This window comes from Mesoplodon mirus (genome assembly GCF_964341445.2).
Source record: "Mesoplodon mirus genome assembly, chromosome: 5".
NCBI classification, from domain to species: Eukaryota; Metazoa; Chordata; class Mammalia; order Artiodactyla; family Ziphiidae; genus Mesoplodon; species Mesoplodon mirus.
Genome location: NC_138980.1, coordinates 154922646 through 154950096, shown reverse-complemented (window position 1 = coordinate 154950096; position 27451 = coordinate 154922646). Strand labels below are relative to the sequence as shown.

At 42.6% G+C, this 27451-nt stretch overlaps 1 protein-coding gene across 1 annotated transcript; it reads right to left on the bottom strand.

Moving 5' to 3' along the window:
* Window positions 1–9013: 9013 nt before the first annotated feature.
* On the bottom strand, window positions 9014–26608 carry LOC309804348 (UDP-glucuronosyltransferase 3A1-like; the record flags this gene model as incomplete). Its single annotated transcript, XM_082621705.1, is given in 11 exon segments — window positions 9014–9048; window positions 9051–9289; window positions 11363–11582; window positions 13032–13262; window positions 15330–15423; window positions 15425–15577; window positions 15581–15586; window positions 15590–15866; window positions 18517–18631; window positions 23949–24050; window positions 26488–26608. Coding segments are annotated over 11 exon segments (1566 nt in total). The 5' UTR covers window positions 26582–26608.
* Window positions 26609–27451: the final 843 nt, after the last annotated feature.

Below are 27451 nucleotides of genomic sequence, written 5' to 3'. Positions count from 1 at the left end.
CAGAAATAAATGAAAGAGGGAATAAAAAAATTAAAAAGATCAATGAAACTAAGAGCTGGTTCTTTGAAAAGATAAACAAAATTGATAAACCTTTAGCCAGATTCATCAAGAAAAAGAGAGAAAGGGCCCAAATCAATAAAGCCAGAAGTGAAAAAGGAGAAGTTATAACTGACACCACAGAAATACTAAGGCTCATAAGAGATTACTATGAATAATTATACACCAATAAAATAGACAACCTAGAAGAAGTAGACAAATTCCTAGAAATGTACAATCTCCCAAGACTGAACCAGGAAGAAATAGAAAATATGAACAGACCAATTACCAGTAATGAAGTTGAATCAGTAATAATAACCCCCCCATAAAAAGATAAATTGATTATTACTTACTTTCAGCACATTGAAGATAACATTCCATCATCTTCTAGTCTCCACTTTTGTTTAACGTGAGAAATAAGTTGGGAGTAAGTGGGGCTTCAGGAACATTAATCTATCTTTTCCCATGGCAGCTTTAAAGATTTTCTTTGTCATTAGAATTCTACACTTTTTCTATAATGTGTCTCTCATTTTGCCTCTTGAATTTGTAAATTGATGTTTTTTGTCAGCTCTAGGAAATTCTCAAAATATTTCTCATTATTTCTCCACATAATCCTTCCCTATTTTCTCTCTCCTCCCAAATAGGAGCCAGCCTATGATGACAGTTTCCCAGGGATAAGTCTTGTTTTAATCTTTTCTTTTCATATTACCCCTGCTCTATTCAGCATCAAGGCAACTTGCCACATGGACCTATGCAGGTGGCAGGGCAGAGGCAGAATTATCTCTGGTTCACCCTTAATGTAAGGATAGGACCTTTTCAGTTCCAAGGTCTTTGCTCTTGCCAATCTCCGCCAGTCAGTCTGCCAAACCCTCAATCCACATTTGATGGGATCAACAAATCCCCTTAGGGCAAACTGCTTTCCTCTCCTTGCCTCCCAGAGCTCCAGCTTGCATTTTGAATTTGGCCTAATGATTCCTTATCATCCTATTAGTCCTTTGATGCTTCAAAGATTGTTTTTTTATATGTTATCCAGCTTCTTCAATTTGTTTTCTACTGGAAGGATAGTCTGAATAACCTAGTGTATTAGTCAGAATCCAGTAGGAAGAGAAAAGCCCAGGCCATTGTTCACCTCTTCAGTTATTTTAACAGAGAGAATTTAAAATAAAGACTTTCCACCAGATTTTGGAGAACTCCGTAACCAAATGAGAGATATTGAGGCATTACAGAGTTAGTAGCTACAGAAAGCAGCCACAACCCCTTGTGCTAAGGAAACAAAGAGTGAGAATTACTAAAATTTAGAGTCTTGAAGATGGGAGTTGTGCAAAGCTTAGGAGAAGGAAGGAGGGTCTTTCTTATCTGGTGTCGATGCTTTAGGAACTCAGAAGGGAAATCCACAGAGCTGAAACCCAGACCTGGAAGGGGCAGTCACATCTTGCTAGTCCTAATATGTGAGGGGCCCAATGAGGCTAACTCCAGTAATTCGGAAGAGCTACAAACAGAAAACCACTTCTGATACTAAAACCATCACTGCCACCATGAAAAGCCATAGATGTGGTGTTGCTGGCAGGAGCAGGGAGCAAGCAGGATGGCCCAAATCCCACCTGTCCCTGCAGCCTTCCAGTCTACCCCTGGTGTCCCCTGTTAGCAGAGTCTGAGAGGGAGGGAGCTGGGGATGCATTTGGCAGAGTGCAGCATCACAAAGCAGGGCAAAGAAAGGTGGGTTCAAAGTTGAGAAACCTCATAACTGGCCTACCTGGCCTGCCGTTTCTGGAACCAGAAATCCAGCAGACCCACTTCTGGTAGCATAGTTATGTTAGAAAATAACTGTCTGTTATTTCCATTTCAGTGTCTTGAAAATGTAGTTTTCATGACTGTATTTGCATTTGAACATGATAGAAAGTTCAAGTACATTTTTATATTTTCAAACTACTGAATAGATAAGATTATCAAGAGAAAAAAAAAAGATCTTTGGCTAATAATTGGTCCTAGGAAACATTCTAAGTAGTCAATTTCCATAGTTTCTTAGTTTCCATATCCCAATCCATTTTGGGACCAATTAATGGAGCCATTTAACACAACTTCAATATGCCATTTCACATTTGATCAAAAGTAAATTATCAGGCAAAATATTCTAAATGTGCTCATTTTTGATAGGTATGAAACATGTCAGACATGTGAGCCTTTACATATACCGTACATATATATTTAATTAAATTTTTTAATTGCGGAAAAAGTCACTACAGTATTTCATTCATGTTCCTGTTCATAACACAGTGAATGACAAAGATATCCAGTGACAGACATATGTAGATATTTAATGATATGCAGGATTCTATAGCAAATAATCTGCAACTACAGTCTCATCAATGGATGGCTTTTGTTTCTTGGTGATGGGCTTAGGGATTTGTATTGTCCAAGCTTCAAGCTTCCTGCTGTCCTTCAGGACTCACATTTTCCCTGGTTGCTTTTTTTTTTTTTACCCAATATCCAAAGAGGGCCTCCCTTCCCTTTTACCCTCTCCTCCCTCAGAAATGAAGCATTTCCAAGACTGTTACCTTAGGTCCCTCATGCTTTCGTGTCCCTTTCCTGTTGTCATAGCTTTGATATACCACAACTCTTTTTCAGGATTTTTATGCAGAATGTAGATTTTCCTCCTTCTGAGCACAGTTTTACCTCATCCTTGGGCCTTCTGTGTCCCTGTTTTCTTTTCTGTACTACTCTTCTGGACTCACTAGCCCTCCACAAAGCTTTGTAGCAGGAGTTTAGGAGAGAGCGCTGCTAAAATTTGATGTTTAGTTTGCCACTTATGGGACGGTGTGGGTTTTATTTGCTCTTGTTGGTTGAACTGCTTTCTAGTGTAAATGGCATCGGATTCCCTGTAGTCTGTGGAGGGCAAAGCCAGGAGAAAAGTCCCTGGGGCATGCTTCATCTCCTCGATCCTGATACCTACTCCAGCATTTTACAAACCTTAATGCCAGGCAAAGGGGAGAAGATTAGCAAAGAGTGGGGCAGGCTCAATGAGGACACTCAGGTTAAGTCTGGCACCTATTGATGAGTCTAAAGTCCCCACTCTCCCACACATGTGAGGACATTTTGTTATTAATACTTACCCCAGTCACTAGTACAAAGTCTTCTGCACAGTTTTCAGAGTCATGCTGACTGAATCCATTTGCAAATCACGTTTTCTACAGAACTCTAAAGAAGGTAACTTTCACCCTTCTAAAACCACTAAAGCTTAGTTCCCACTCGTTTGTGGCAATAGTCCCTTGATGGACATCACACACCTTCCTCTCTTTACTGTCATTGGAGTCAACAGTCACAATTCCATTCCCTCTTTTCACCTGCACAGAGATCGAGGCTGGGGCTCTGTGACGGAAACCATCCTCTGCCTCTCCCTGCCGTGGTGCCCATCACACTTAGAAAGTCACTGAGGTCAACTCTGAGCCAGATGCTTCCTCAGGTCCAGTCAGAAACTGTAACCAAGAGACGAAAGTTATTATTGTCATTGTGCCCAAGATTGTTGGATGCTTTGCTGTATAAATACAGATCAGGACAAAATATCAAAGCACAGAAAATTCTTCTTCGATGAGTCAAGCATTGTGGAGGGTTTTTTGGCCCTTTGCCATGTGCATCAAACACTACAGGTTGGTTAACCCAACACCCTTACAGGTCTTTTAGTCCTCATCAGCTGCCAATGCAGAGATTTTTTATGGCTCCTCTTACAGCCTTGAGTCATCTGGTGACAGAATTCTAGGCAAGAGGAAAGAAGCTTCTTGGCGAGGGGAGGAGGAAAGATAATTCTGTGAAAACGTTTACTAGCTCATATTGCCCCTTCTCCTTTTTTGTCCTCCTTGGGACATGGACATGATATCTGGAGCTGGGCAGCCATCCTGCAACCATGAGTTAAAAAGGGAGAATTATAAACATGCTCTTCCTGACATTGTAGAGCTATTGAACCAATGCCATCAGTTGTTTACTTCCTTCCCACCTACTTCTCATGTAGGAAAAATAACCCTCTTTTTGTGTAAGCCAATGACAAAAAAATGAGATCTTCTCAACTATATCTGACAGAATACATTGTAAGAATACATTTTTTAATTGAAATCTAAAATATCTCATCATAAGTTTTAATAATTGAATAGGATGTCATTTCCAGTCATTGCAATTATATGATTTAAAAATAAACAGTTGGACCACCTAGAGGGGTGGGATAGGGAGGGTGGGAGGGAGGGAGACGCAAGAGGGAAGAGATATGGGAACATATGTATATGTATAACTGATTCACTTTGTTATAAAGCAGAAACTAACACACCACTGTAAAGCAATTATACTCCAATAAAAATAAATAAATAAATAAATAAATAAACAGTTGCATCACTCTGTTAAATGTATGCAGTGGGTTGTAAACACCTCAGCAGTTTGATACCATCATTCATCCTTTTTTTTTTTTTCATTCTTAACATAGATAATGAACTGCTCATTTTCACTGGGAAATTTTACATCATTCCATTTTCTTCTTGAATTTTTATTTATTTTCCACTTTCCCCAGAGAATTTATTTCTAGTCTATGTATCCTTATGCTTAAAAGAATTGTATAGAGTACTCTCTCATAGCCTTAAGCATCAAAAATATGTATTCAAATTAATATTTATAGTTCCTGTAACAATAAGCCTCTAAGAGCCTAATATTTGTACTAAATTATCATTCTTTGTTTTAATACTTGCATTAATTTGGTCAAAGCTACATAAACATATTTCATATTTCAAAACATATAGTCACCTAACACAAACTATAAAATTTTATTGGAGACATATCTCACAATGAGATGAGGGGCTGTTTTTTCAATTCTTTTAAAATTAATTTATATATCTGTAGATAAACATTATCTACTTCTGAAATGAGACAGTTTTGGATCAATATCTCTTAGTTACATAAACACTGAAAAACTATTCACATAAATAAGTAGCAGGAGCACTAAGAGTTTCATTATGAACCACCTTGAAAATGATGTACCTTCATTCTTTGAACACCTTCAGAATAATATGCCACATGAATATGCTATTCTCACAGCAGTCTACCACCAAAAGTTACTTTTAAAGGTCTGTCAGCTGAAAAATCAAAATTCATCTTTGGATTTTGTTAAAAACAAAGAATTACAAATCATCTGAATTATAAAGACTTTCTGGCTCGGTCATTAGATTTTGAATTGTTCATTTGGTACCCCTACTTTTCCACCCTGGGGCAATGTACCATGCGGAGAATGGGGGTGGGTGAAAGGTGTCCATTTCTTCTGTAAAATAAGAGTCAGGGAATTGTGAAAAGTGTGGCAGGACAGAGGATCTGCCAACCAAACACAACACCTTGTCAGGCAGACCAGTTTTAGGAAACTAGAGTAAACAAAGGTGGAAATTTACCACTTCCAAACTCTGTCTCATGTAGCCCTTGGGAAATCTTCATGTACACATTATGGTGAAGGTAGCCCAGCTTGAAGGCTACTGGCTTAAGCTGCTCTACTGAGGCTTTCTGCTACTGCTTGCAGTTGACTTTCTAGTAACTCTCATCTGAGATGATATGAAGCTCATAAATGGTCACTAAAGGAAGATGGAATAGCAAGCCTTAGCTCAATAAAATTCCATGAGATAAATTTAAAAAGGGGAAGGGGTGAAATGAAATGAACTATTATTTGGTCTTTAGCTCTGGCACACTTTTCTGCTATGTTTTGTAGGCTTACTCGTTTGTAAAATCAGTTAGAGGACAGACGCAGCTCAGCTCTCAGTAATACAAATGAGAAAGGAAGAGTTGTCACCAGGTGCCATTGCTCTCAAGGGTCTCATCTACAGTGAAGGGAGGTGGTCCCGCCACCAGGAGGTGTCCACAGCCCTTGTTTGTAGAACCTCCCTTTCTTTGTACATGTTCTAACACAAAAAAATCTCTCGAAATTCATCTTGGATTTTTTTGTTTTAATTTAATTTAATTTATTTTTTTATACGGCAGGTTCTTATTAGTAATCTATTTTATACATATTAGTGTAGACATGTCAATCCCAATCTCCCAATTCATCACACCACCACTACCCCTCCCCGCCACTTTCCCCCCTTGGTGTCCATGTGTTTGTCCTCTATTTCTGCCCTGCAAACCGGTTCACCTGTACCATCTTGGAGTTTTAAATCAGGAAAAAAATAAAACCCGAGGGACTGAATCACCAGTGCAAGTGTTGTCTGATTATTACTTACTGTTACCTTGAGATGAAATTTGTTTAAATTTGTTTAAAATCCACTCTGACAGATGTGTGTCTCTAAATTTGGAACATTTCATTTAAGGACTTATAAAAAATAAAAAATAAATGATTAACTAATTTAAAGCCCAGCATGGAGAAAGGAGCCTTCCTGAATCTTAGGGGCAAAAAAAAAAAAAAAAAAAAAAAACCCACAAAATTTCCCAAGAGAATTCCTTAGTGGATCCAAGTGCCTTCTGCATGAATGTGCATGGAATCACCCTGGGTGGGAGGGATACACCAGCCAGGACCACCCTGTGGTAGGGCAGATTATTCATGGCAAAGATGTGCTCACAAGAGGGGCCAGTGGGGCTAAAATCAGCCCATCCACTCTCCAAGCCCTGTGCTCTGGAGGGAGGAGGCATCCATCATGGGGACAAGTTTTATTGCTGTTGTCTTAATTTACACAATGGACCTCCTCTCTCTCTGTGGTTGCCCCGGTGGTACCTGCTTCTTTCTGGTTGAATGGATTAGACACATGTATCCCGTTAAATGGCAGAAAGGAGATGAAAGAACTTGGAAAGCATAACACATGTCACATTGGTAAAAGATTTCTGTTCTTATTTTGAATGTTCACTACTCAGAAAGGTCTGCTTTCCACCCACAGGCAGTTACAGTGGGTATAAGACTGTCCCTGAGGTCACTGAGTCACCAGGTCACAGGTGAAACATAACATTCAATCCAGCCCCTCCCTGCTGCCTTCCACATATGACCAAGGCTCTACTTTCCTCCCATTATCCACTGTCCTTTTTTTCTTTCTAACACCTCTTCGCCACCACCCCCCCAGTTACTTGGAGTAGTAATGTACCCAGCAGGGAAGTGGGGGCTGGAGGACACTTCTTAGACATTTTGTGCAGCTAGGAATGGTCATGTGACCCAGGTCTGTCTATGAGATTTCACTGGAAGTCTTTGGGTAGCTGCGGTGTCTGGGAAGCCTCTTTAAAGAATCTAACTCAGCTCGTATGAACCTGCTTTATGCCCTTTCCTTAAGTTTTCCTTTTCTTGCCTGAAATTCCAATGTGCTGACTGGATCTAAAATGACCACCTGGAAAATCAGGGTGACCTTGAGGATGAAGCCACCTACTAAGGAAGGCAGATGAACCACACAAGTAATCCAGACTATTGATTACATCATGTAGCTGCCACATCAGCCCTGGATGGCCTGCCTACCTACACATTTTTTTTTTTTTTTTTTTTGGCCATGCTGCATGGGTTGTGGGATCTTAGTTCCCTGACCAGGGATTGAACCCGTGACCTCAGCAGTGAAAGCACAGAGTCCTAACCACTGGACCATCAGGGAATTCCAATACACATTTCTTTTACATGAGAAAAAGAAGAAAGAAAAGAAAAGAAAACCCTAAGCTGTTCCAGTCACTTTTTTCTGGTTTCTGTTACTATCAAGTGAATGCAATTCCCAACAGTATGTCAAGTACAGAAAGGCTCAGCTATGGAGAGGCTCTTAGTTTAGAGAAGAAATTATCTTCTTTCTCATGACTTCATTTTTTTTTAATAGGAATATTGAGAAGACGGCTCACAGCTATGAAAAGTGGAGAACAGGGATATTTCAGCCCATGACCAACCTGCAGTCTCCACACCCGATCTGCAAAGAAGGAGTGCTCAGCAGAAACCAAGGCAGAGACCATGGACACAGGCAAGGGTGTGTCTGGCACTGAATGTACGCCCAGGACATGCTTCCTGAGCTTTGACAAGAGTTTGCAGGAGAAGCAAATGGAAAACAAAAGAATCAGCAAAGCGCCTGTCTTAGGGGTTATTCCATGATAAGTGGTGGAGCAGAGTGAGGGAAGGAGGCTGAGAAGATGCTGGGCATGGAGGCTGGAATGGTTCAGGCTCAGGGCCGTGAAGAAGGGCGTGATAAGGAAGGTGGCTTCAAAGCTTCAGATCTGAGGGTCACTGGTCCAAATTATCCAGGGACGGAATCACAGAACAGCCTTTGCTGACTGAAAATAAAGAAGGCCACAAGGGCTCAGTAAAGTATTCTAATCATGGTGATAAATGGACTGTTTATAAATGGAATGGAGTATTTATCAATGGAATATTTCCTGCCATATCAATAAACAAAGGATGTCACAGTCACCAATGATTGCAGCCCTCCAAGGTGAGCTGATGAGCCCTGAGGAAACTCAGGGCTGAAAATACCTGCCATCTAGCAGTCCTCAGACTGCAGCCACTCCCTGCAGTGAGCCCTGAGGAAACTGAGGATGTCAAAATACAGGCCCCAGACAGCTAAGGTGCATTATCAAAGGAATGATTTCCGTGAGCCCAGACTCTTGCATCTTCCCATACATAGAAAATGTGCTAAATTCCTTAACTTGAGATATCCGGTTTTCTTTATTTAACAACAATCTTTTGATGTTCCCAATTACCTGCTCTTTGTTGCAAAACTCCTAAATATCCTGGCGCCTCCCCTCGCCCACTCGGAGCAGTTTCTCAGAGTTATCTGAAACGCTGTCTCCCAGGATACAGTCCTCATTTTGTCCCAAATAAAATTTAACTCGCAACTCTCACATTGTGTATATATATATATTTTTTAAGTCAACAATGGGAAGAAGCCAGTGAGCAGGAATTTGTAGCAAAATAGCAAGTGGATAGGATGTGGAGAATGAGGGTTGACAAAACTGGTGGGAGCTGTCAAGAAATGCTGACTCTGCCCAAAGACACCACCTTCCAAGGCTCCACTTGGCCTCAGGCCATCTTTAGCTTCCTGGTCCCACACAGCACCTGGCCACCAGGCCCAGCAGCTGCCCACACAACCACGCGGTGCCCAGGGTGACCGCCAGCAGGAACGAGAAGAAGTCCAGCAGGTACTGCTCATGCCATGGCTGCTGGAAGGTGTGGGGCTTGAGGTGAGCCTCACCCCCTGTCTGCAAGATGTGGTTGATCCAGCCCGCCAGCCGCTGGCTGGGGGTCAGGGGGTGGGAGCGCTCCATGATGCTGGTGTCCACCATGGCAGATTTCTGCCTATTGGCAGAGACAGAGGGAGGTGTTACTCAAGTGGTCTCAGAAGTCTTAGAGACCTTACATCTCACACACACACACACACACACACACACACACACACACACACACTTTCCAAATTATGCACAAAAGATTCCCTTTCAAGGAAAAGTTGTTGGCCTGGCCTTGCTATGGTCTAGTTAGGTCCCTTTAAAAAGTTCAAACTGGGCTTCCCTGGTGGCGCACTGCTTGAGAATCTGCCTGCCAATGCAGGGGACACGGGTTCAAGCCCTGGTCTGGGAGGATCCCACATGCCGCGGAGCAACTAGGCCCGTGAGCCACAACTACTGAGCCTGCGCGTCTGGAGCCTGTGCTCCGCAACAAGAGAGGCCGCAATAGTGAGAGGCCCGCGCACCACGATGAAGAGTGGCCCCCGCTTGCCACAACTAGAGAAAGCCCTCGCACAGAAACAAAGACCCAACACAGCAAAAATAAATCAATTTAAAAAAATTTTTAAAAAAATGTTCAAACTGATATTTGCATGCAAAGATCCATGCTTGGTGCTGGAAGTGCTAAACTATAAAAAAAGTGACTAAGTCTGTAAGGACTAATCCCTACCCCAAGGAGGCTTAAGATATACTACAGGAAACCATTATATTTATTGAGCATCTACTTTGTGTTGGTGTCTGGGCTAGATAACAAATGTGACGCTGGGGACGGTAGCCCAAGAAGACATCTGCATTTTCCTGCTCCTTCAAAGCATCATGTTGACCAGCACTGGCTTCATGGGCTATGAGCCTGCATACTTGCACAGGGCCCCACCCTTAAATGGGCCTGTGCTTGATTTAATTCTCTGCTGTCACCTTCTTGAAATCCTTAAACTTTATGACAAGGGTCTCCACATTTCACATAAGGGCACATGAATTATGTAGCCAGCCCTGATGTCCAGTGTCTGTGGACTATCCCAGCCCAGATGACTCCTTCACGGGGTCAGTGGATCATGCACATTTGGGGTTTAGGTCTTTGAAAATCCAGTGAAAGTTACGAAGCCATTCATCAGAAAATGAATATTTTAAACACATGAGATACCAAATATGCATAAAGTTTCTGGGTTATCTGACACCCAGAGCTTAACAACTTTTCTGGGGTTAGGAGTCACATGCAATGTGGTTATTATTCAGTCACCTAACAAGAATTACTTGCAGGTCTCCTATGTGCCATAACGTTGTGCAGTAATGCTAAGTCTTGAGATATGATTTAGGTTTGTGCCCTTGAAGCTCTAAGTTTTTTAGTCCTTCTTCATTATAAGAAAGAAAATATATTTTTCCTCTTCACATGAGATTACTGTGCTGGTTGGAAAATTTCTTAAGAGATCAATGGGCCCCTTTATATTTACTCACTTAACAGGAATCCATTCAAACTTACTTTGTGGCAAGCCCTGTGCTGAACCCTGGGAACATAGCAGAAAACACGAGACATGCGCTGTTGTCCTGGGTGAGCTTACTCTCTACTTTCTGGTGTGGGGGACAGCCAATAAATTAAAACATAAAGAAATGGGCAATTACAGATCCTGTGACATGCTAAGAAAAAATAATGTGCTATAATTGGGGTGGATAGGAGAGAAGGCTTTGGGACTATCAGAGAAAGACGGTCTCTCTGAGCAGGTGGCATTGGGATGAGGCCTCGATGTCACGAAGGAGCCAACCCTGTGAAGAGAAGGGAATGTGTTTTCTAGGGAGCAGCACAGGCAAAACGGCTGAGGTGGGGAGCAGTGTGGGATATTGGGAACAGAAAGGCAACCTCCTGCCTCAGTTGGAATTCTACTATAAGCACCTCCAAAGTAGAAGACCTCTCAAAGACACCCTGTGTCAGTAGTTCGGGTTCCTCACAACTAGAAGGTATAAAATCATTCTCAGCATCTAACCTAAACTGCTCTAGTCTTCCTCTCATAGGAAATAAGTCAGCTGTTAGCATCACACACATATTATTTCACGTCCTGGAAATTTCAGTTTTATTGCAAAAAAGACCCACACGGTGCCCGTTGTGGTTTACATCTTCATTCAGTGTGAGTAACCACAAGCCCAGAGAGCTGCACACCTCTTGTCCTCTATGACTTGCTTCATGCTCAGAGCCAATGTCTCAGCCTTGATCTGCTTTAACTGGATGGAGACACCGAAATTTTTGGCTTCTACTCGGAGCAGGTTTTCAGGCTGGTTTCCAAAGAGGGGAATCTCCACCATGGGCACGCCATGTTGGATGGCCTCCATGACACTACTTATCCCACCATGGGTGACAAAAAGGTGGACGTGAGGGTGCCCTGTTGCAAATAACAAAGACAGCAGAACATTTCAGGATGAAAAGTTTCAGAACAAGGAAAGCAGAAAAGGCAGAAGAAAATACCAATGGGACTTAAAGTGTGTTGGAGCCTTTGTGAAGATGACTTTGCTTGCTACACACCCAAGGATTCCAAGCCTTGCCTTTGTATAGAGACTCCTTGACTCAGCCAGAACCCAGGGAATTCTGTAGAGAACAGTGCTAAGCAAGGCAGATATCTCCATTCATCCATCCATCCATCCATCCATCCATCCATCCATCCATCATTCCATCTATCCATTCCATCATTCCATTCCTTCTCTCTATCCCCTCATGTCTCCTTGCTTCTCTCATCTGTTTTCTCTTTGTCTTTCCCTATATCTATCTCTGTCTCTCTCTGTCTCTTCCTTTCCTTGAGCAAACTTTTCTCACCCACCAAATAATATCCCTCTTCTCTGAATTCCCAATATATTCATTGACATCACAACTCATGTAGCACTCATAAAACTTACACTGTATGTGTTGTTCTCTTTAAATATATGAGAAGCCACTTGAAAGCAAAGACTGGACTCTGCACATCAGTATTTGCTTTGCTTACTTAGAGCTTAGAGTAAGCCTTTGCTTACTTAGAGCTAACTAAGGTGATTGTTGATAATGAAGAGTTCACCTCAGCCTGTGCTGGCCAACTGGGGTGTGCATAAGAACCTCCTTGTTTCTTCTTTGAAATGAGAATCATATCCTATATCCAAGACTTAAAGAAATACATTTGCAGACATGGAAACAGGAATGTTTTAAAAATTCTACAGATTATTTTGTCATAATCTTGGTTATGAGCCTCTGATCCAGTCAGTGGCTATGGCAGTGAGGGGTCTCTAAGAAGCAGCACTAGGCACAGAGATAACCTGTTGTGGGTGAAAAAATTCTCTGGTATCGGAGACTCAGTGTACCAAATAACTGGCCAGGAGGTTGCTCAGCTTGGCACTCAGGTACATTGGCATCAGTGTTGTGAATGTATGAGTTGCTCACACCTTAGTAGCTAAGGAAGATATGTGTGTGTGCCTGTGTGTGTGTGAGTGTGTAAGGGAACATGTGCACATAAAGCCACTGAATACAGGGGCAATGTGCCCCCTGGTATGTGTTCTCAGAGCTCACAGATTGTTTAGGATTATTTTGTGGTGACCTTGTTCAAGACCAAAAGCAGTAGGTCACTGTGACTTTGATGGCTGCAGACATCAGGCCTGGGATAGAAAAGAATGAAGGGCAAATAGCTCTTTTGGCACCTGATCTCATTGGACGTATAGCCTGATTCCCCAAGAGCTCCAGCTGGCTGCTCCATTCCTGCCCTCTAAAGACTTATCTTGTGCTGATGAAATTATCCAACTAGAGATCAGAGGCCTAATGATCCTAAAGATATGTAAATGAGAAGAAAGAAGCAGTCCTGGGCAGTCCTTACCCAGGAGGTCATTCTGAGGAAGCCAGTCCACAATTTTCACATTTGTTGCCAATTTGATGTCTCTGGGCCAATGAGAAGGCTTACACTCCCATATCACCCCTTGAGGGAGACGAGCAAAGGCAGCGTTCATCTCCTTGAGAATCTCCTGGGACTGAATTATACTCACCATGGAGCCCAGAGCCACAAGGACAAAACCAGAGTCTCCAAACTTGGTGATGAAATTATCATATTCTTGGAGAGAGGTGAGAAAAGAAAGAGGAGAACAATGCTCATGAAAGCCTAGACAGCCATGAAATGAGGTCAGCCATTTACTAAACACACTCTCCTGTCATTCCTAGAGCTCGCTGTCCTGAGACAGCTCAGCACTCTCAGTTGTGCTCATGCCCACTGTGCTGCTGGGAACGTCTTTCATTTTTGAAACAGTCACCCTACTGTCCAGGTGATCATAGACACCCTACTCATTTTAGGTCCATGGAGACATGGCCACTTGGGTGTTTTCCAAAGCCAGACCAGAAGTGGTAGTGTAAGGAAGAACACCGTAGGGAGTCAGGGTCCAGCAGAGGGAGGTGGGACATCTGGAGCCTAGACCGGAGAAGCTGGGAGAAGTCCTCTGGCATAAGGAGAAGTGGAAGCAGAATGGGGAGGTGACTGGCCACTTCTACCCGATGCGCCATGTAGCACGCTTTCCTCTGATATCCCATGTTGTTCTTAGTCACTGATCTTTGCAGTTCATCTCCTACCTCAATGATTCACCCACTTGACTTCACATTATATTCACATGGAAAGTTTTTTTAAAAATCTGCAATGCCCAATCCCTAAGCAGCTTATCTTTTCAAGTCCCCCAGGCAGTTCTGAAGAACAGTTCTGACCTAATGTTGTAATCTTGGTTTTAACACATTTTGTCGGTTCTTCCAAATATTTCTTCAAATCCTGACTCTCTTTGGACTTCCATGGCTCCCCCACCCCCAGCACCTAGACCTTCACCCTATTGGGTTGATTCCAACTAGCATAACACTGTCTGATTTACCAGCTCAGAGGACCACTTTGACAACAGCTTTGTCATTCTGTTATAATTAAAAAGCAACATAAAACCATTATATAAAAATTGGAAAATGCCGAGGAGAAAATCTTTTGAAAAAGTCCCTGTTATCTCACAGCCATTACAATCCTCACTCCCATTAGGCTCCTGCTTAACAATTCCCTCCCCCAGGCCTGTGGCCAGGGTTGACTCACCCTCCTGTCAGGTGAAGCTTCTTGCAACCTGGCCTGGTTATCTTTATGCAACTGCATTTTCCACTCTCTAGTCCAGCTGGAGTCACCCAGGGAAACCAGAGACATCTCACTTCATATTCACAATTTGGGCCCCCCATGTTCTCTCCATCCAGCTCCATTCCTAAAGAATCCTTCCACCAACTCAGAGCCCATGTAGCCCAAGGATCATTCCCCAACTGTTCCTGCTCACTCAATGCAAGGTCGGTAGAGGAAGGGTAGACACTTTGGTGCCTGGAAGGCCCAGGCCAAATCAGGGCTCTCTGGCTCTGAAATAAATGATAGTAGGACAGCCACTTATACCACCTGAGCCCTGTCCCCTCATTTATAAAAATGAAGGCCATCATAATTCCCTCTATGTGGCAAGAAATTATAGAAGATAAAATTGCAAACCTGTGCTGATAGATAAGAGGCAACCAATTCATCTTAGCTCCACTCCATTTTGAAAACTTCCACAGCAGTGGTTCCGAGTTTATGCCTTCAAACTGATTGCACAGCTTTTACAACTCACAGTGCCCAGGCTTCACCCCACATCAATCGAATAGGGAAGCCTAAGCAGAGTTAGGGACCAGGGCTCTACAGTCTGGGGATGCTGGAGACAAAACCTGCGTTCTCACTGTCAGTCTCACATCTCGCCCCCTTGGTCACGCCCTGTCTCACAGTGTTGCGTGTTTCATTGTAACTCATCCCCTTAACAATTCCTGCATGTGACAGATGCTTATTACATGCTAACTATACATGTGATCATACAAAATGAAAATGTAAACTTCAACTTACTAAAAGGCTTATCCAACCAGGGCCAGGACTAAGGTGAGGCGAGAGAAGACCCTGGTATAGTATTTAAGGAGGTCAATCTCAGGGTTGTATAAGTCCTAAGTCTGTACTTGCATCACAGGGCAACCTTCCTTTAAAAGGATGCCCTGGTGCCTCATTTGCCTTACCTTATGCACTCCCAGGACCCCAGTGGCAGAGGCAGCCACCAGCTCTGCACTGACTTCTCTGCATGAAATCCATATCCTCAGGTTTTACTTACTTGTGGTACTGGTTTAACAGTTTTGGCCATTAAGCCTCCAACACACACCGTGTTAGGAAGCAGGGGCAGAGCAAATTCAAAGGCAAAGTCAGGAGTTAACAAACCACAGCTCTGCTTTCTTTAAAAGATGAGACAAAACTGGCCTAGAGCCTTCCGGGAAATGCTCCTTGATGGTCTTGTCATATATAGAGTGGATCTGCCACTGATTCACGGAGAAATCAAAGAACATCAGGAAATTCTTTACTCAGCCCCATTAGTCCATGTGGTCAGTTAACAAGGAATAGAATACTGGCACATAAGACAGGGGGCTTGGTGGTCCAAAGTCCACACTGCCAAATGAGGAAGGGAGAATGGACACAAATGGCATCCCAAGCTTCTCAGCAACCAAGAAAGGACAGTAGTCAAAAATTTCCACTATCACCAGGTCAAAGTTCTCATTCTTTAAAGAATTCATAGTATCACTTCTCCTTAGCAAATGACTGCACTGAAGCCCTAGTTGCTCCAAAATAGTTAAAACGTGTTCAAATATGCTTCTGTAAGAAAAATAAATATATGATAAATATTCATTGGAAGTGTTAATATCACAATACATAAAAGAATCTTGGTCCACAGATGAATGGATAATGAAGATGTGTTATACATATACAATGGACTATTACTCCACCATAAAAAAGAATGAAATAATGTCAATTGCAGCAACATGGATGGACCTTGAGATGATCATACCAAGTGAAGTAAGTCAGACAAAGACAAATATCATATGATATCACTTATATGTGGAATCTTAAACAATGATACAGATGAACTTATTTACAAAACAGAAATAGACTCACAGACATAGAAAACAAACTTATGGTTACCAAAGGGGAAAGCAGGGGAAGGGATAAATTGGAAATTTGGGATTAACAGATACATGTTACTATATATAAAATAGATAACAGAGGTCTACTGTATAGCACAGGAAACTATATTCAATATCTTGTAATAACCTATAATGGTAAAGAATCTGAAAAAAATATATATATATATACATATATATGTATAACTGAACAGAATCACTTTGCTGAATACCTGAAACACTGTAAATCAACTATACGTCAATTTAAAAAAAAAGAATCTTGGGATACAAAGAAAATATTCCAGGTAGGTAAGACCACACCCAACAGCAGCCATCCTATTCTACCACTGTCCATAAATATGTACCTTAGTCATTCTGGGCAGATGTTCTGCTCTTGAGAGTGTTCCCTTCCTCCCCTCTCCCTTTCCTCACTGCTCCAAATCCCCAGCACTCTCTATGCCAGTTCTTAGAAAATATATCTTTGAACTCTCAATTCCTGAAATCCATGGGCACAGATGAATTATGTTAACTGAAAATGAATTGCCATCACTGGGGCTTCTGCTCTGGGAGGCTTCTTTGACCATAGCAGACCTCACAGATCTCTTTCTACTTGATAAATTCTGTGACACTTTCCTTAAACTTCACTTACATACTGAACTTTTATGAGTGGTTTTCTTGTTTACTAAGCAAAACAGTGGAAGTCACTTGATGACACAATCCCATAAATATTGACAATATAGGCTATTTTTTAATTACTGTGTATTCACATATGACAGATTTCCTCACCCAAGGGATTATTTGATCATATTAGAGCAAAAATCTCAGCTAGAAATGGGAATTCTACCTTTCTATGCCCAGAGGTTAAACAAAGGGAAAAAAAAACCTGGTTCTGAAACATATGGTTAGTCTTTCCACTTCAATGCAGGCTAAGGTATACAGAGAAGATAATGGCAAAGCTTTCTGACATGTAATTAAGACATTGCCTATGGGATTATTCCAGGAATCTATCTTCTTGCAACGCTTTCCCATCGCTGCCTATATAGATTATGACCCTATTTCCTGTTTGTACAACATATGGGGAAATAGGATATCCATCTGCACTCTAAGATACTAGAGGTAATAAGTGCAAGGGCTCAAGACATCAGAGGCCTCCTGGCTGCATGGAGGACCAAGAGAATCGGTACCCTGGCATAGTTATAATTGTCCACCATTGCACCATTGTGCCCCAGGTAGAGATTGTACAGAGGCTGAGAAGTCATTAGCAATATACATATCTCTGCCTGATCTTCAGAGTTAACTTCAAGTCACGCAATGAAAGTGATTGGCTCAAATCATGCCCTACTGTGTTTTAAAGATTTCACGTAACAAAGGAGTGGTTACTAAAACTTTTGGATAACTTCAGTAATGCTGTAAAAATTCCTAGAATATAATTTGTTAATCATAGTTAAAGTTAAGCTAACAAATAGAAAAATATCAAGAATGCATGGTTACCTATATCTGTCCTCAAAAATATGAAATTAGGGGAGAATAGACAAAGCATATACTTAAAATGTATAGCTAATGTCGCAAGACGATACAGACTAAGTATCAGATGAGTAGGTTATGTCAGACCTATCCCAGAGGGACTATGGTCTTCCAGTTTGAGTGAGGAAAGGAGGTTTTATGGAAATAGTCAGATTTAAGCAGTACCTTTATTAGTAAATAGATTTTCAGGAAGAAAAGAGGGGACTAGTCCTCTGTAATTAATCCAGATAGGCATGGATTTCTGTCTTTTCACTTCTATATCTATGAGTAAGGAGTTATGTGTTCCTTTCCATTCCAGATGAAGCAAAAGGAGTCAGCTTCATGTCTTATTTTGCACAAGGTTGATTGCATTTTCAAAGGACTTTACATGGCCAGAAGCTGAACTTCTACAAAATCATTGTTTAAAAGTCTTGTGAGGAGAAAGGAAAAAAAATAAATGGAAAGGTGTCTTTGATTTCCCTACCAACAGTGAGAGGTTGAGGTACCTATGCTTCTGTGTTGGGGAGATTGTAGACGAAGATTGTAAGTGAAGTGTTGCAAGGAAGTCCCAGAAGAAACTACCTCCCAGTTGCTACAGGAATACCTTCATGCTTATAGTAGAAGAGAGAAAGGACAGAACAAGGGAAAGCCTCCAATGGCTGGAATGGAGGATTTGGTGTGAAATACTTGTTTACCCAACTATGATCATCATTCATCCCTCTCTCCCTCCCCCTCTCCATCCATCCAACCATCCCTTTATCACATCCTCAGTCCAAGCATCCACCCATTCACTTATATTACCAAAATTGTGACTCTTTAGTTCAAATAATTTAAAAAATTACCTGCCCTCAAAAGTTTCTTCCATAAAGAAATGAAAAGACTTCTTAAATTCTTTGTTATAGTCTTCAGGTAGAAACCAGTTAATAACTTTGTATGATTTCTCCTCCTCTTTAAAACCTAAGAAACACCAATGGGTTAAATGTTAAATGTGTCACACAACATGGATTAACATTAGAATAGTGATACCAACATTTGATTGTGTCTTTTGAATTATTTTTGTTCCATTTGGTTGCTTTCTTGTTCAATCTTGTATACTGAGAGTATTTCTTGAGAACCTTACAATGATTCAGGAATGCTTTTTAGTTTAACTTATGGAAACTTCCATTTAAAGCTTTAATTGAATGTATAGCTATTTGTCTCATTTTCTTGCTGAGAAAATAAAGTTAATTAGTTTAAGATAATTTGTCAACGTTGATTCCAGAGCCTCTGCTCTTTCTGTTTTAGAAAATTCAACTTCATTATTTAAAGTGATATATCCAAATAGTTTGTGATTCAGTAGAAAGTACTGAATGGCTTAATTAAAATAATAGTCTTCTGCACTTCTACATACCAACTTGGCTTCTCCTCGATTACCCATGAGTTTGATGTTTGATGCTGATGTTTGACTGCTAGCAGGCTTCAAGCCCTATCTCCCATTCCCTCTTCTGTGTATTACCAGGGCAAACTGGTAAGAAAGTCTGCATGCTCCCTCCCATGGCCCTAAGTGGTAGTTTCAAACCATGCAAGTCAGGCCCATGAGGCGGAACCCTCACCACATCCCAACCCCCTGCCCACAATAAAAGTTCAAGCTAGTCATCCCTCCCTACTCTCGATAGCCATTTTTCAGGGGCTTGGGAACCTGTCCTGTTCTTTCAAAAATTCCTTATTATTTGAGTAATAAGCCTTCCATACTCTTCTTAATGCATTTGTGCCTACATCAGTCATGACATCCAACCAAATTGTGCATAGTGACTGGGGACAGCTTATTGCATGGTCCCACACATTACAGCTCCCATATCCAACCTCAGTGAAATGACTGACTCTATCCAAGGATCTACTAGAAAATACTTGGCAGTCATAGATTTGGTTAATACTTTCTGTTCAGTACCTATTTTACCAGGCTCTCAACTGCAGTTTGCCTTCACCTTGGAAGAGGCATAGTATACCTCTAACTGGTTGCCAATGGGGCATTTCAACAGATCTACCATTGGCCACAATCTTTGTTGGCAAAATATTAACCACATCCAACATTCCCCAGGAGCATAGGTATTAATTACATTAAGGACATCCTCCTTCAAGGAGATTCATTTCACACACTCATTCAAGGCAGAAACATTCTCAAAGTAGTTCACATGAAGGGATGTGCCATGGTCTCTACACAAAGCTCAAGATCCAGTACCTAAGTGAAATTCCCAGGAAAGATTTGGTCAGTCTAAGGTTTTTCTATCACTGACATTGTCAAGAAACAACTATTGACACCATAATATTTCAACAGGTCCAATATCTTTTAGTTCTTTTGTATTCTGGAGACAACATATTTCTCATTTATATGTTTTACTTAAGTCCATGTATGCTCATTGCTTGAAAATCAGCCCACTTTGGATACGGTCCCAAATAACAAAACATCTAGAATCTGTCCAAATCACAATACAATAGGTACTGTAATTAGTGCCCCTCAAAATTGCCTTTAGCAACCTGCTCTCCTGCCTCCTGGAGTGACCTGACCACCTATGATGGTTGCATGGGTTTCCTATTGTTGCTGCAAAGATTTACTGTAAACTTAGTGGCAAAAAAAAACTAGCTTATTATCTTACAGTTCTGGATATCAGAAGTCCAAAATGGGTCTTATCTGAGTAAAAGCAAGATGTGGGCTGGCCTGCATTCCTTCTGGAGGCTCAAGGGGACAATCATTTTCTTGCCTCTTCTAGTTTTTAGTGTCTACCTGCATTCCTTGGCTCATAGCCTCCTTCTCATTGGCAATCACATCACTCTGACTTTTCCTTCCACCATCACATTCCTTCTGTTACTCTCCTGTTATCTTCTTTCATTTAGAAGAACTCTTGTAATTACACTGGCTCCACCTGGATAATCCAGGATAATCTCCCCGTCTCAAGATCCTTATATCAATCACACCTGCAAAGTCCCTTTTCCTTGTAAGGTAGAACATTCACTGGTTCCAAGAATTAGAACATGGATATCTTTGTCGGGGGGCATTATCTGCCTATTATTATGTTCTGCTCTCTGCACCTCAAACACTCATGTACGTCCCACATGCAAAATGCATTCACCCCATCTCAACATCCCAAAAGGTCTCAAACCGTTACACTACCAACTCATATTTCAAAATCTCATCGAAATATCATTAGCTCAAATGTCCCAAATTATAACATCCAAATAATTTAATAAGTATGGGTGAGAGTCTGGGTATGATCAATCCAGAGGCAAAATTTCTCTCTATCTGTGGACCTATGAAATCAGGAAACAAGTTTTCTGCTTCCAAGAAACAATACTGGGGCAGGTATAAGACACTGGTTACTGAATGTATTAATCTAAATGGAACAAAGTGGAAGGAAAACATCAGTCACTGGTCAAAAGAAATTCTGACATCCAAGTAGGCCAACTAATATTGTTGGTCCATTTGGATGTCAAAATTTCTTATTAAGGACTGGATACAATTCTCTGCAATTTGAAACTCAGTCCTGTGAGATTGAAGCTCTAACCTCTGGGCTTACTGCTTCATCCTCAGAGTTCTTCTTTGTTCTGCATAAAAGCTATCATGCCCTGGGGTCCCACACGGGGAAGATGAATCCCCTTAGCTGGTTTGAAAACCAGTGGGACTTACCAGAGGGCTGTAAGAAACCAAGCCTTCACTTATGAAGAGTGTCTACACGCTTGCTCACTCCGAGGAACAAAGCAGAGGAAGCAGATTGAAACTCTTGGGGATCTGACCGGTTTCCTGGGACCAGCCCAGTGCACACCAGGCCCGCAGTAGGCTCCTGCTCCAGTGTGGTCCCCAATAGAGTGAAGGCTGCTATTGCCGAGGAGAGTGTGCACTTCAGGGGAACGAAGTGGCTCAGACACAGCCCTGCATCTGAACAGGGCAAGGGCAGCCATTGCCCTTGGAGGCAGTCCTCATTTGCGGAGTTTTAAAGTCTGCATTTCCACTAACAGTGTGTTCAAGGCAATCTAGGCTTTTTCTATCATGTCCTCAATATTCTTTCAGCCTCTATCAATAACCCAATTGTGATTCCACATAATGATTGGCGCTTATGAATCCACAAGTATGGTTATTAGAGATCTTTGCTTCTTCAGTGCCACTGATGTTATTTCTTCACTAAAGTTGTTAATAAATAAGCAAGATGGGTGTGTTCAAATTAATAGTTACTAAATGGTTCAAATATTCCATACACTGAAATGAGCATCAGGTCAGAAGTAATAACCTAATCATGTATTTTCCTGATTTGCAGACACCTAGCCTAGCTCTTCTAATGAAGTAAAGAATGAATATGCTGTTTCAAAGCCTCAGGAACGCCCATGATTAGGGAATATTGAAAGAAACCCTAGCCACTTAAACCTGGAACCTAAGAATAAGACTGAATGGATCTAAAAACTCCCTGAATTGTTTATAGATTTTGTACATATATTTGTTAAAGGGGTAGAAGCTAAGTTCAGTAGTTTCTCAAAGTTCACACCAAATGTATTTTTTAATCTAAAATTTTAATTTAAATTAATTTAAAATTTTCATTAGATTAAATTACAATTTTAAAAAGTAAACCTTAATACACTACAGCTATTTCATCAGATCTGCTATCAAGGAAAGTGCAACAGGACACGCATATAAAAGATGCTCAGTGAAGCATATAGAACTTAATCTAGAAGGTGAGTAGAATGGTTTTAAGTAGGGACTCAAACAGATATTTGTACACCAATGTTCATGGCAGCATTACTAACATATCTACAGGTGGAAACAACAGAAATGCCCATCAACAAATGAATAGACGAATAAAATATGGTATATACATTCAATAAAATGTTATTCAGCCTTAAAAAGGAAGAAAATTCTGATACATACTCCAACATGAATGAGCCTAAAAGACATTATGCTAAGTGAAATGTGCAAGACACAAAAGACAAATATTGTATGATTCCACCTATATAAGGTGTCTAGAATAGTCAAATTACTAGAGAAGTAATGTAGAATAGTGTTTACCGGGGGCTGGGGTAATGGGTAATGAGCAGTTATTTTTAATGGATACAGAGTTCTAGTCTGTAATGATAAAAAAGTTCTGGAGGTGGATGGCAGAGATAGTTGCACAACCATGTGAATGTACTTAAAGTCACTAAACTCTATACAAAAATGGTTACAGTGGTCAATTTCATATATTGTATATTTTATCACAATAAAAAACAAAAGAAATTTTGACAGAAAAAGAATTAATTTAAAACAATCTGAACAATTACAAAGCCTGAAGTCACCTTCAAAGTTTTATAATTTCTCACAATTTTGTTCTTCAAAGAGTCCGCTTAATACTGCATTTTTTTCTTAAATCAAAGCCTCAGCAATACTCCAGAATGAGCAATCCAGAGCTTAAAGTCCTAAATCCACCCAACACATTTATTAACCTGCCCTGTGACCCTGAGTAAATTGTTCAAGTTCTTAGGGCTGCTGCTTCCTTTCCTGTCAATAGAGAGGAGTTGCTAAGATTTAGGAGCTCATTCTAGCTAAACTTTTTGGATTTAGGCACTTCCTACGTCAGTATGTACAAACTCACGGGCAGTCACTAATTTTCAAGAAAACAAGATCATCTCAATGGTAGATTCTGATCTTAGTTGCATAAATAAGGGACCTCCTGAGAAAACTTCCTTAAATTTCAGATACCATAAGACCATTTCAGATACACATCTGTTCAACAGGTTTTCAAGCCAAGTTATAAAGTAGCATTACCAAAATGGTCTGTGGTAATGTGTGGAGGGTTGCTTGAGATGGAGTGGAAGTCAGGTACAGGAGGAGAATATAGAACTACAGAGCATGGAGTCCTGGTGGAAAGAGCCAAGAAGTTTTCCTACACCTTACATAGACACACACACAAACACACACATGCACACACTCACCCTTTTCATTCTTCCAGTCCAGTTACATTTGAAGAAACTATTTGAAAAGACCCTCTATGCAAAAGGCATTGCTGTTCCTTGCCTGGAACACACCCAATCAAGAATTAGCAGGGGGATTCCCTGGTGACACAGTGGTTGAGAGTCCGCCTGCCGATGCAGGGAACACGGGTTCGTGCCCTGGTCTGGGAGGATCGCGCATGCCGCGGAGCGGCTGGGCCCGTGAGCCATGGCCGCTGAGCCTGCACGTCCGGAGCCTGTGCTCCGCAACAGGAGAGGCCACAGCAGTGAGAGGCCCGCGTACTGCAAAAAAAAAAAAAAAAAAAAGAATTAGCGGGGAAGATATATGGTGGCAATAAATTTCCTCTCTGGAGAAGCATGGTGACATTACGACCATGATCTTGAAGAATCTGAGAGACCCGATTCATCAGTAGAAAATGGCTTCCACCTAGGAACAGTGCACAACTTCATTTTTGTAATGATGAGAGTAGAGATTCTAAGATTGATGGGCTGACAAATCCAGGAGAGGAGGGGTAGGGAAGCAGAAAGTTGCCAGGGAGTAGAGGAAATGAGCGTCATCAGTCTCTCCATCTCATTCTGAGTAAGCCCTAGCCCACTCACCCAGAGCCTGCTGGCCCAGCTCCTTGACAAGTGGCAAACCTCCATCAAAGATTTCCTCTTGTGACTCTGGCCTCCATGTCAGTGTGATAAGCTTCTTGGTGCTTAGGCCCTAAGGAGTTCCTGATCCTAAGGTACATACAGCATTTTAGCCGGGGACGTATGGAGACACCATGTCCTAAAGAAATAACTGCACTGGTGGAAATTGTGGCATGGTGCCGTGCATGTGAGTGTGAAGGGGTCCTGATGGACAAGCAATCAGAGCTATTTCTGGGATCCTTCCCTTTGGAAAGTATGCAAGAGTAGGAACCAGAAATATGGGTGCTTGAATAAGAGTCCAAGAAGCAACCACTGCAGCAGAAGGACGTGGAGCTATCAGTTGGAGCCAAAATGCTTGCTGTTCAAATATATTTGGCAGAAAGTTTCTCAGTTGGGGCCTGAATGTTTCACATCCATTAAGACTTGGGGATAGAGTTGCAGGATAACTGTGGGGTCCATGGGATGGGCCTGCAGGATCCTATATGCACGAGTGGCTGGGACATCGTCTATCCGAGGACAATCCTGGGATCCTAAGGAAGCATAAGCTCAATCCTTGGGAGAGGGGCAGCTCCATCTCACTGAGGTCTCCTCTTTGAACCGGCACCAACACAGGGACTTTGCTTGAATCTAAGGGTCTCAGCAGCAGAGAAAGCTAAACCAGGAGAGAAATTAATGGCAAATGGCAAGGGTTTGGAGACTGGGGTTAGAGGGATGGAGTACCTACCCTGCCCCGCACCTACCCGCACAAATGGCTCCTCTCTCTTCGTCTGCCCGCCAGGGTAACAAACCTGTGCCGGGTGGTGCAGGAGAGTGTGCAGCTACTTCTTAATTTTTTTTTTTTTTTTGCGGTACGCGGGCCTCTCACTACCGTGGCCTCTCCCGTTGCGGAGCACAGGCTCCGGACGCACAGGCTCGGCGGCCATGGCTCACGGGCCCAGCTGCTCTGCGGCATGTGGGATCTTCCCAGACCGGGGCACGGACCCGTGTCCCCTGCATCGGCAGGCGGACTCTCAACCCCTGCGCCACCAGGGAAGCCCTCTTAACTTTTTTATTCACAGAATTGTACAGTCTGACGTAACAGGAAATGATAAAGTACAAATTCCCCACACCTCTGGCCCACATTTTAATCCCAAGACCCGGGAGAAAGGGCAGGATGAAGGGCAACTACACATTCATCTGCTCATGGAGGGTCTTGGGGACCCCAGTGCCTTCTGGGGGTCCAGCCCCTCACAAACCACACCAGCTCCATCTCAGAGCCTGAGGCTGGGGAAGAGTGTACTTTCAGGGGGTGAGGCAGCTCTCTTGCATTATTACTACAGTCAGCAGGAAAAAAAGATTTTAGGACTTCCCTGGTGGTCTAGTGGTTAAGACTCCGCCCTTCCACTGCAGCGGGGTACAGGTTCCACCCCTGGTTGGGGAAGTTCCGAATGCCGTAGAGTGTGGCCAAAAAGAAAAAGAACAAAGAAAAAAAAAAAAGCTTTCAAATAGAGATAAAGTGATTTTTAAAACTCCCCACTGGAAAGTGGGTGACAGTGGAAGCTTGGAGAGGATGGTCTTGGGGACAGGAAATCCTGAGTAAATATTTGGGAGGTCCCATATGCTCCTGCCATCGGCGCCTCACTTCCCTGACCTTTCATTTCCTGCCCAGGAAAACCTAGTGGGGACTTAATTTGATGATTTACGGTTCCTTGCAGCTCTAAGATCCCCTGAGTCTCAGTGATGTAAAAGTGATCAAGAGAGCCCACTATGGGTTAAAATAAAGTCTTGGGGAAGCGCCATCCTATGATTATCCCTGTATCCTGATATATTCCTCTGGGTGAAACACTCCACTCTCCTAATTGTCACTGTAGTATCTTCCCTGCTCCACCTTGGCTGCTGGGCGGCCTCAGAAAATTAGTACTGCCGCCCCCAGGAGCACCTTTCCTTGGCCTCCGAGAACTGCAAACCGCTAGTTAGCCCCAGTCTTTACCGGCACCTGCTGTGCGCCCTCCAGAAGTTTAGGGTGAGCCTCTGAATGTCCAGCCTTCGCCCTGGAGGAGGCGGCCGGGGGCCTCCTGCACTGGTCTGGATTTCAAACTTCTGGCCCCAGCCCCGCTCCTACCCGCACAAATGGCTCCCCCCTTTTCATCCGCCGGCCAGGGTAACAAACCTGCTCCAGACTGGAAAAACACATGCCTCTCTCACCAAGCGCTGTTTGCCTGTCTCTGGATCTTTGGCCAAACACTTACCCACCAGGGACAGAGTTAGGATTTTGGCAGCCTCTGAGAGCAGGAGGCCAGGCAGTCGGAATCGGACTAGAAGCAGCGCCTGCTGCCCCGCCATCCTTGCTCCTGTAGAAGCTGCGGGGCCGAGACCCCTGCCCCGCCCCCGCATAGGGGACCTGATGGCGCTGGCAGTGAAGGAAAGGTGCTGGCTGGGGGCCTGGGGAGAAATAAGAGAGTGGTTCTGCCCATCTTCCGTTCTGTTTGTCCCCTCTCGCCCTTGGGCCCTCCTCCCTCTGTGAGGAAACCATTAGACAGTCTCTCCTCACCCTCCCTAACCTTGGCAGCAGAAAGGAGGGGTTAGTCAGCTGATCCAGCGCTGTTCACATAATCTCCGCCCTCCCTGCCTGGGAGATACTCTGAACCAGGAACGGTAGAGACGTTTAGAAATCACGTGGATGACAACTCTACCTCCAGGTGACTTGGACCCATCTCAGTTTTATGGACCCTTCCCCAAACTTATGGTACTCCACCTAACCGCTCTAATACTTCATACTGCTGTATCCACGCTCCATTCCCCCAGGTACCTGCTTAAAATCTCTGCTAGTGTAGCAAACTCAAGACCTCCCTAAGCAAATCCCCAAGGGAACTTGACCTACCATTCCTGGATTATAGCTCTGATGGCCTTTTAAAAGGAGGTAATTTATTCATGAAGAGGTGCTAGAGTCCTAACTCTGAAGTCCAAGTCTTCACCCGGAGGACCGAACCTCTAAAGCTGAGACTCTAATTCTGAATGAGCCTCATAAAATAGGACTAGGGATCTTTCCACTGTCTCCCTAGGTACAAGTTGAGGCCATCTTGTAATTCTGCCCCTTGTAATGTTAACCCTGGGAAGGACAGGGCATGCAAACCCCAGAAGTCATCTTTGCATTTTCTATCCTCAAAACAAGACTGGCTTCGGTGTGGGGTTTTAGTGCAACTCTGAAACAGG